The 10,787-nt window shown below is 42.4% G+C and overlaps 1 protein-coding gene across 2 annotated transcripts; it reads right to left on the bottom strand.

Annotated features, from left to right (window-relative positions):
• Positions 1 to 91: 91 nt before the first annotated feature.
• ptpn2b (protein tyrosine phosphatase non-receptor type 2b) lies at positions 92 to 10,724 on the bottom strand. 2 transcript variants are annotated; one of them, XM_040188044.2, is made up of 10 exons: positions 10,364 to 10,724; positions 9,863 to 9,953; positions 9,677 to 9,777; positions 7,075 to 7,173; positions 5,911 to 6,048; positions 5,317 to 5,526; positions 4,683 to 4,844; positions 3,294 to 3,499; positions 3,115 to 3,210; positions 92 to 893 (listed from the first exon to the last, which is right to left on the bottom strand). In XM_040188044.2, the coding sequence occupies exons 1-10, from the start codon at positions 10,418 to 10,420 to the stop codon at positions 872 to 874; spliced, it is 1,182 nt and encodes a 393-aa protein (XP_040043978.2). In that variant the 5' UTR covers positions 10,421 to 10,724; the 3' UTR covers positions 92 to 871. The 2 variants fall into 2 exon arrangements, with proteins under 2 accessions (XP_040043978.2, XP_040043977.1); XM_040188043.2 differs by lacking the exon at positions 92 to 893 and adding an exon at positions 2,310 to 2,480.
• Positions 10,725 to 10,787: the final 63 nt, after the last annotated feature.

Raw genomic sequence — 10,787 nt, 5'->3', positions numbered from 1 at the left:
AATTACTGCATACAAACACATCCTTTTGTGGAATAAAAGTGCAACCTAAGAAAAATGAACAGTAACATGAAAATAAAACAGCAAAGACAGGTTGTTATGTAAACTAGATAATACCAGTTTTTATTTGTAGATTACACTCTTAAGAATAAAGGAAAATTAAGACAGTTTCAGTTCAAAAGAAGAACCAGGTATTTACTGTTTTCAAATCTGACATTGTCGTTCGTCTTTTCGTTTACAAGCAAAAATATGTCTTTTTACACAAGAACACTATGTACATCATGGAAACACTACATGCCACTGTATTTCTTCCTTGGGAGAGGGCAGTGCTCTTCTTTAACCAACCCCAGCACTGCTGAAAAACTTCAAGTAATCTCTTATAAAAAATAGAAAATTTTTGCCTCTGAAAAACAAAACATTTTTTTTTTTAAATACACATGAACAGCATTACAGATCGTCAATGCTTAGCCCCTATTATCAGTGTCAGATTTCCATATAATGTAAAGGCTGCACATAACGTTAAAGCAAAAATTGCAACTGTAATTTTGGGAGAAAGCGCTGGTGTGTTTGTCTTTTCAAATGTGCCGACTTCAAAGAATGTCAAAAGTGTCCGCTGTAAACAGTTCAGAGAGGATGAGGAGACTGGAAAAGCTGGTAGACTGAGGACACGAGGAGACGTGCGGGGTCTGATCAATGTTTTAGGAGGTGTAACCTTAAAAGAAATAAAAATACAAAAGCAATAGTGAGGAGAGCCGGCGGTGGAGGCGGGAGGGGGGAGTGGTTTCGGAGTGGAGGAAGAAGGACACAGGAGGTTGTGAGAGAGCTGGAGATCCCTGCCGATGTTGGCTTTGCAGCCGGAGGAGCGCGGCGGCAGTTAGTTGTTGCTGGTTCTCGCCCTGTCACACAAGACACAAACGGTATTTTACAAACAGAGGCTCAGCTCAACACACAACCTTCTAGCAGAGTCAGTCAACGAGGCTCAAAAGCGATCGAAAGGAACTCGCGAGCTTGCGTTTTTTTTCTTTTTCAGCTCGGTCGAGCCGCCGAAACTTCTGAGAAGGTGGTTTTTGCTCGGCTGCCTCGGATCCCTTTGATCACAGCGACATCAGGTTGAGTCTAAATGCAGCAATGTTTAATGAGCAGCACGTCACAAGAACATTTTCCCAGAAAGTGTCCGTTTAGTTAATAGTGTCAGAACACGTGGTTAGATTTCATTGTGTGGGAGAAACGGAGACTCTACAAAGATGTAGGAGGCTTTTGAGGAGAACAGTGGAGCTGAAGTTGATTAGTTAATGAACAGGTTGATTGTCAAGTAACAGTGCCAGAACTTTGTTTTCTTGTTTGTGTCTGTTGGTTCTCTGTTACCTGGTCTACAAACAGATTGATTTTTGGAAAAATTATTTGGCAGGTGATCAGATGAACATCATCAAAGTTTTAGTTCCAGTCATTCAGTCATTTCCACAACAAAATATTCACAAGATTCCACTTTGGTTTAAATAATAATTTGGAGAGTTTTCGACAATACAAAACATGCAACATTCAATTTTACTTTCCGTGAAATTCTTTACAACAAATTGATTAACTCTAATGATAAATAAATACTGAAAACAATAATCAATTTCAGCCTTTAATATCTAGTTTACAAACTACAGCAAATGAAAATTGTTGACGGGTCCTCAACAAAAGCCCTCCTAGATTTCACCATAAATCTCCAAATTTCAATTCGAAACTTAACCGATGCAGTTAAAAACCAACAAAGAAGAACCGTAACAACGTCACAGAAGCAGCCGGGAAACCACGGCAACATGCAACAAACTCACTGGACGCATTGGATGTGACGGACTGACGGCCTCGAACCCCCTCCAATGTATTACTTAATTTATTCCATCGTGTGGAAATCATCAAGAGACCTTAAATTGAAAAGACTCTACGTTCTCTGTCAAAATAGCAGCACTTTTAAGTGCAGAGCAACAGATTGACGAGGCGTTCTACCGGTAAAACAATGCCACAGAATTTGGTGCAGAGCACAGTTAGCAGCTAGTGTTATTCCAACTCAACGTGACATTTCCCAGCTTCACTAACATACTTTAACCACACACACACACACACACACACACACACACACACACACACACACACACACACACACACACACACACACACACACACACACACACACACACACACACACACACAATGCTGGAATGCAGCCAAAACAAGCTCCAAACTGAAAAGAAATGAAGGTAAATCATGAAAAGAAGAGCAAAACCTCAACAGACACCAAACCACAGCAGACACAGGTTCACTCACACCTCCTTGCACAAGACTGGCCACTCTGTTTATAAGCTGTGGGGAAACCTTGTCTTGTAAATGTGCTCTTCGGTGTTGTCGCTGTCACAGAGGGGAGGTAAAGATACGCCGCCGCCCCCCCCCCCCCCACTGGACAGGCCAGCTCTTGTCATGTGCAGCAAATGCAGCCCAAACTGTCCGAGAAGAAGAGTGGAGACCTCGTGAGAAATGGTGCAGTTTGGGCCGAATTACTGGAACAACAATGACATGTCACACAACAAAGGAGGGCTTCAGAGAAATGACTTAGAGAGACACTTTTGGAGGTGCACAGTCATCAGAAATAAGTGCTTCATCAGGGGAAACGCATCCTGTCTGTTTGCATAAAACGTGATGTCAGTACGCTACACAGGTGGCTTCACATCAAATTACAGAGAATGTTGAATAGAGAGGGGGTCGGGGGGGGGGGGGTGAAAAGCCTGAGTCTAAAATGTGCCAAATAGGGGCATGAGTCATGGACTGGGAAAACCTCCCTGGACATTTCTGCACTAGAAAACTATTAGGCAGCACGTGAAAATGATGTCACACCCCAGATTCTCTGCATCTCCCACTGTGGAACATCACGTGGGGATTGCACCCACAGCAGCTCTGCTCCCTAAACCAGTATGGTGGATTAGTAATGGTTCTTACAGTCTGTGCTGATGGATGAAAATAGCAGCATGTAATGAATGGGGGGCACTGTGACGGTGTTTTCGACAAATCACCCTGGAAGGTAAAAAAACAACAACTCAATGCTTTGTGTGTATTTTTTCATTCAAAAGATAGAGCCACCTTTTCCTCTTCTTCTCAGAGTCATTCGTCCTGGGCTTGCTTTGGGGCGTCTTTGCTGTGCCTGATTTGGAGATGCTGTCTTCTCTGCGTCTTTTGCTGCGTAAAAAAAAGGAGGCAAATGGCTAAACGGCTCTCGGTCTGGTAATGATTTATCAGCCGATCAACTCCAGTTTACTGACTGTGTTGTGACGCCGTCCTGCTCCTGTTCCTTGCAAGGAGCCGGTGCTGGTACTTTGCTATCCTGCCTGTAGTCCTCTCCCTCCTCCAGCTGACCTCCCCGTTGAATGCCGTTGTGCCGCTCCGGACACCTGGCCGGCGGCTGAGTTGAGGGCGGAGAATCTGATGTTGGCTCCTGATCTTCCCTGGACAACTCCCGCCACCGGTTCTGCGCAGGGAGAAGAACCCGGGGTTCAATAATACGGACTAACACTACATCATTAAAGAAAGCACAGAAATCCCTGCTGTGTCAAGCTACTCGAGGTCAAACTATAGTAGTTTGACCTCGAGTCCAATTGGACGTTTGACATATTCCACCAAAACGTTGATGAGAAATCGCATTCACAAGAACTGAAAGGAGATAAGGTAAAAGTGACCTTGACCACTTTGAGCAATGCTTCTAGAATCGGATCACGGTAACGAACGGACCCGATTTGTGACCCGTGTCACAAATGCTTCAAAGACGCTGGTGAAGAAAGGTATGCTGTCCCTAAGCCAATCAAGACAGACCTAAGGGGACCTGTAATAGGTTAGAATCCTAGCATGTCTACACTGCAGGATATCCTGCCTAATAATCCACCTGCCTCCTTATCTGTAAGATTCCGCTCAATGCCTCCAGGTGTTACCTGGAAATAGAAAGTCATCCAATGAGCTTCTTCAACACTTGTCCATTAACACTAAAGCTACACCTTGGTCCGCTGGTTTTATAATCATTGACCTGGCTAGACCGGTCTCAGGGATTCTGGTCAAATTCTTCCAAACAGTCTTTTCGGGTCCAGCTGTATTGAACTCATTAGTGTGGTGGGAGATTCCTTCTGACAGCACACTTACATAGAGGAAGGTCAGTACGCTTTTGGATAAACATATTTAGGCCCGTGTGTTAAATAAGTACGTAAATAAACATAAAATGAACGACTGTAACATTTCAGTCTCAAAGTTTCAGCCTCACTGGCCGTGGTTGGATCAGGATGTGTTAAAAGGTAATGAGCACATGAGGGGAAAGTACCGCTCTGTATAGAGAGAAATGGGTGAAAAGACGTGGTCATTCCAATTAGAAAAAAATTCAAAGAAGCTGCTATTTGTGTTAAGGTCTTTCGAGTTGTGAGCGGCTTCTGACTGAGGATAAAAGACATTTTGTTGTGAGACTTTTCCGTTCAATTAAAATAAATAATTCAGTTTTTATATTCAATTCCCAGGTTAGCGTTTGGGATTAAATAAAGTTGTTTTATTACAAAGACAAGTTCTGCAGGCATGGCCAGAGGGAGATCTACATATACCTTGTTTCATCTGCATCATGCCAGAGAATTAATGTCAACTGACCGTGTGTGTGTGTGTGTGTGTGTGTCCAGTACCTGTACGGAGGAGTCTCCCGTGATGTGCTTGGACCCTTCGAGGACCGCCATGAAGGAGAAGCGCAGCTGGTCGGGGGTCTGGATCAGGCCCATGCGGTACTTTCTCATGTCCAACAGGATGTTTTTGATGTCCACCGACGAAGGGTCTTTCCTTTTCTCCATCTGGAGGGAGAGAATTGTAAATTAGCTCAGCTAACCATGATAACTCCTCCCCCTTCCTCCCCCTCCTCTCAATATCTAGTGACTCATTTGTTGGTTTGTGTTTGAGGAGAACGTGACACATCTTTTCACATCGCCAGTCTGTGGCAATGAGTGAAGGGATGAAATGCTCCATAGGCTCAGATAGCGGATTGGAAAGCAAAACAATGTGAAACTTTGATACACTTATTCTACGTGCAGAATAAGTGCTGATGAGACAAATTAGTTATGCTACGGAGCAGGAGAAACACGGTAAATTTTTTTTGTTTAAAACAAAAGGAACAATGTCAATTTATTTTATACCTATAAATATATATTTTGCCAGATGTAGTTTATTATTACACTGATCACCTCTTACACTCTCACACACACACGAAAATAAGGGCAAATCTTTCTCCGAGGTCAAAATATGGGAACACTGATACAAAGAACTCACCAGTACCACACACGTGTCCACCAACGAAAACGTCCCTGAGCGTCCGATTCCGGCGCTGCAGTGCACCACAGCGGGCCCGTGGTCCTCCCCCAAGGCCCCCGACTCCCGCACTTTAAAGAGGAAGTTAAGGAAAGATGCCGGGGACTCCGGGACACCGAAATCTGGCCACGTGGTGTAATGAAAGTGGTAGATTTCTCTCTTCTCCCCGGTCTGCGAGAGCAAACAGAGGTCTCTTTAGCAGGCAGATTGTTTTTGTTATTTGCGGCTGCGTATTGTGTGTTTGAGAACTGAACCAAGCAAACATTGTCCAACAGTTTCAGTATCAATTCATGCAAGAAAGCCGGTTTAAAAACTTCCCACAACCAAATCAATGCGTGTTTTCATATCGTGCTTCTTTTTCTTAATACCACCCACTTCGCTGTCCATGAAAACAGAAAAATTTCCGATGAACAAGGACGTTTTTTGTTGTCCGATGGCCTCAGACGACACCGGTCCTCGTGACGAGCCTTGGTTCGTTACCCTGAAACCCTTTCAGTTAGTTTATGACACAGTCAAACAGGAACGTCCCTTGTAGTAAGTAAAGCGCCGGCCTACACTAATGTTCTGCAGCTCCAACACTCTGGTGGTGTAGTAGGACTTGGCGTCTTCTGACAGCAGCCTGACCAGCAATCGGGTGTCTCTGAAGGCCATCTCGCTCTCCTCGGCTGTGGGCCAGTACTGAGCACACTTCTCCTGTCACACACGGAGAGAGACAGCGAATACGTCAAACCACGGGACAAAGAAATGCACCCGACTGGGAGCAGAAGCTGGCCGCGTGGCCTCCAGTTTTCCAGGTATTTTCACCTTGTGATTACAGTCCTTAAACGAAACACGAACTACATTACTCAAATGTTATACTGAAGGAAACTAAGTGTGAATGATTAGTGAACAAGTATTGGGTTTTAAGTGTAAGTCCGAAAATACACCACACACTACCTTTCGAAAACAGATCTTCCTTCCTCTTTTAATAAGAAAGTAAGTGTAAAGGGGTAAGCCCCTTTGATGTGCATTTCTTGAAATGCATGAAATATACTATAAAAAAATTACAATTATTATTGTTGTTGTTGTTTTTCTTATTGTTGATGTTATAAACCAGAAGTGAAGCCAAGATGAGACTCAATTCCAAAACAATTTTGTGATTTGTGACTCACTAATTCTTATTCAGGGAACAGATCCTGAGGTTAATAATATTTTTGGACACGCTACTATTAATCTTTTATTTCCAAGAAAACAGTTACAGAGAGAATCTCATGACCCAGCAGGATCAAATCCAGCTGCTTTCCTGAGAAAGAAAGAGAGGCCTCACAGCTGCTCTGCGCGAGGGAGTGTGTTAGCGTGTGCGTGCGTGTCCGTTTAATCAGCACAACACGGGATCACAGGATTTTAAAAAAGGGTTGGGCTACATGCCGGCTCCTTGCGTACATCTGTGAACACACTATGACAACATTGGATTCCTGTTATCTTGCTGACTGGAATGAGGGAAGCGTCACAGTGGCCCACTTCAACAGAAATAAGGCAAAATCTAACAACGCGTGGAAAGCATTTCACACTGCGAACAGCCTGCGAACTTTAACGAAATGCGTGTGCCGCTGTATGTGTGTGACTGGTCTTTCTGTGACCTATTCATTATTTCTGCATTCTGTCTGCTTGTGGTTGTGCACTAGACAAATAACAAAATGTCAAACCAGACTATATGATTCCTTCATGTTGTGTACTTACCGAGCCTTTCTCTATGACCCTGTTGAGCATGACGATCGCTTTGGTCTTCTGCTCCCAGATCATGAGCCAAAAATGGCTGCAGGTGTTCCTGAGTGGTCCCTGTGGACAACAAACACACACTTTAATTTTTTTATTTGACCTTTATTTAACCAGATAAAATGAATTGAGAACCAATTCTCATTTACAACGATGACCTGGCCAAGAGGCAGGAGCACAGTCCACACAAGTGACACAAACAGCACAGATACAACGCAGTATGACACATGGCTGAAAACAACAGTTAAATTAATAAACACTATGTACAAAAAGTACGTTGTGAAAAATGGAAGAGAGCAATGAGGGCTGGTCAGCAAGTACAGGAGTCAACTATGGCTCGTTGCAGCTTATGTTTGAATATGTTGAGAGAGGTGAGGGCTGTTAGTTTGAGCGAGTTCCAGTCATCTGCAGCCGCAAAACGAAAGGAGTTCTGACCAAACACAGTACGGACTTTTGGAATGATGAGCCGAATGAAGTCATTGGATCTTAAATGGCGATTGCTGTCGGGAATGTGCAGGAGATTTGAGCGGTAGCGGGGGGGTTGGAGGGGGTCACTGCCAAAATGGATTTGTAGACCACAAGCAGCCAGTGTTGTAGCCGCCTGGTGTGTGTGTCTGTGAAGATCACAGTAGTTTCGATACAGAAAACCCAGTCTGGCTTTGACTTTAGCCAGAAGGATTTTGATGTGTATATTAAATGAGAGTCCAACCAGAGGCCAAGGTATTTTTAGGAGCTGACGAACTCCAGCTCCGATCCATCAGCACTGTTGATCTTGGGAGGGCTGAGGATGATGAGGTTTTTTCCGGTCAAACAGCATACATTTGGTCAGTTACATGGTGTATGGAAATGAGTCTCTGAATATCATCATTTCCTATTAAAATGTTTGTAATCTTTCCCAAATGTCCAAACATTGAAAAAAATAAAAACAGGCCATTATTAATCTGATTAGCGTGCAACTAAGAAGCGTTTATTTAAAAAGGTCGTGACTGCTAAAGGTTACAATGTGGTTGAGTTGCAAAAACTGCACTCAGTAAAGGGCACGATCTTTAAATGTCTCTCAAATAACACACAATAGATAACGAACACAAAAGCATGGGCAATGCTGAGAAGCATTTTTTGTCTTTTGTATATACAATAAAATGTTACAGGATTTAAAAGAATACCATCATGGAGAGTAACACACTGTTGGACAGCATGTAGATTATGACACAAATAACTGAAGCACTGGGAAATACTCCAAACCTTATAAGTAACAGTCTGAACAAAACACAGATGAATGGTGCAGTCCAGCTTTGCTTTATCTAACCAACACAATCATGTGAAATCCACAATTAACGCAAGATAATTCATATTTCAGGGGTCTCATGTTGAATTGATCAAACTTTATGTGGCTTTTAATTAATGATACAGTATTCTGTGCACAATTAGCAATAATATCATTTTGTGAACAACAGTCCGTGTTTTCTATTGTCATGTTGGTAAGAAAAAAAAAAAACATGAGTAAAGATTTCCTGAGGACATGAGCAAGTTGTGTGGGATGAAAATACGCCTCTGTTTGGTTTCTGTTTCGAATGTTAAAGCTCTTATCTATGTCCGGGTGAATAAATACAGATATTTTCAGTTTAGATGTGTGCATAGCTATACACAAACAACTCGCCTGTAGCCCAGGGTGATATGAGGACACACATTGTTGATTCATCACAGCTTTCAAAAAGTAAACTATCCCTTAATAATTGCGACATGCTTACTTTTTGACTTTTTTAGGTTATGCGGAATAGGATGCAAAACAGATTTTGCACAAGGTAACTTTTCATTCTCTTTTTTCCCTCAAAAGTTGCAATTTTGTAAGTGCATACAACTGTATATAAATTAATGTAGAAATAATTGTTTTCAAGAAGGCTTAGGTACAAAATACTGTACGACCATTGCACATATTTATATTTAATAAATAGAAAAAATATTTTCTGAGCTTGTGTGTATGTTTTTCTTCTAAGCTGGTGTGTCTGTCATATGCGTAATATTTATTTACTTATTTATTTATAATAAATGATTTATAATATATTTATAATATATATCTTTTTTGATAAAGTTAAGAAAGATGAATATTACAAAGAAATCGTATCAGAGAGGGACACTTTTACTAGATATACTAGTGAAGCAACTTAAACAGCACAATTTGTCTCAGAACCCCATACACTCCCCCCTTTAACAGTAATGCAGAAACTTTACTCATAAATAAAGGATTTAGGTAAATAAAACAAGCACTGTTTATCAGGCTCAATGACAAGACATGCACGCACATGCTCCCCCAATCTACACTTATATTTTTTTATAGCATGTCGGCCAAAAGTTTTTTGAGAACACTCACCAGCCTAACAGGCTTATTCCCCCTGAAGTGTTTACAATAAAGTAATGGCAAAACATGTAGGAAATGAGTACTGTTAACACTCCATTCTTAAATTAAAGTATAATTGACGAGGCAGTTGACAGAGAGTCACTATTTATATTGGGATGTTTAGTCGGACAAACCAAGCAAGCGTGCTGGAATAAAACGCCTTGGACTTGCCTGAGTCAATATGTAGCTTCTCTGAGCTTCCTCCATGACGACCAGACTGGCGTTGATGTAGTCATTGTCGGTGCTCTCCAGCTTCACCCGACTGTGATCGACTGCAGGTCGCAAGCGAGAAGATTAGATCCGCATAATCATAAGACTGGCAGTAACAGTTTAGACTGTCCACAAACGTGTACCTACATGGACTGACATCTCTGTATCGGTTTCGATTGCGGTTCTCTGGATACTTTGCCACTTTGTAGGAGCACTCGTGGGACTGATTCCTTATTTCCTGAAGATGAAAGTAATATTCTTGTTTTTTAGGAGCATAAAATCCATAATTAGCGTTACATTTAATGGCACGCTGATAAGACTTTAACTATTCCACTGCCAGCATTTGATAAGAGAGCAGTAAATGTCCTACTAACAGAGTGGAGTATGAAACTAGCAGTGTTGCTAATCAACAACCACATGCACCGTCGGATAGCACGGAACAAACTAACGGTAACGTTTACGCAGACACGCTGAAAATAAAACTTAAGAGCGACCCAAAAACTAAAACATGAAGGATAGAGGTTACAAGTTATAGGTTAGCTGGATAGCGGACCGTTGATGAGCTAGCCGAACTGAAAAAGAATGCGCGTTTGAGGGAACTGTCCATATTAGCTTTATGCTAATATAGCTCTATGCTAAAAGACTTACTAGGTACAGTTTTTGCCACCGGCCCTCTGAGTCTATGTCTTCAAACTCCTGGTCCATGTTCACCGGGGCAGCGGCCGTCTATTTTGATCAAGGTACGTGTAGTTAGCTGTCCGGCTATCTACCTCATTACTCTGTGCCGGCCGGAGAAGCTTCTAGTCAGAGGATTATAACTTCCCTACGCTAACGGCTCGCTGAGGTGTTTGTCCGGTGTCTCTCTGGTGCAGTTGACATCTGAAGGAGTGACGTGTGCGCATGCGCGCGACGAGGTGTCGCTCGCTCGCGCTCTCGCTCGCTCTCTCTCTCCCCCCGGTGGCTGTCAAAAGAAAACGCTGCAAAGATGTTTAGAGAACCAAAGCGACGTACAATAAGTGCACTCAACCACTCGCTGTTGTGTAGAATGAATTAATATCATTTTTGTATTTTT

Source organism: Gasterosteus aculeatus, chromosome 10 (assembly GCF_964276395.1).
Source record: "Gasterosteus aculeatus chromosome 10, fGasAcu3.hap1.1, whole genome shotgun sequence".
Taxonomy (NCBI): domain Eukaryota; kingdom Metazoa; phylum Chordata; class Actinopteri; order Perciformes; family Gasterosteidae; genus Gasterosteus; species Gasterosteus aculeatus.
The sequence above is the reverse complement of the archived record's forward strand: the minus strand, read 5'-3'. Positions and strand labels throughout refer to the sequence as shown.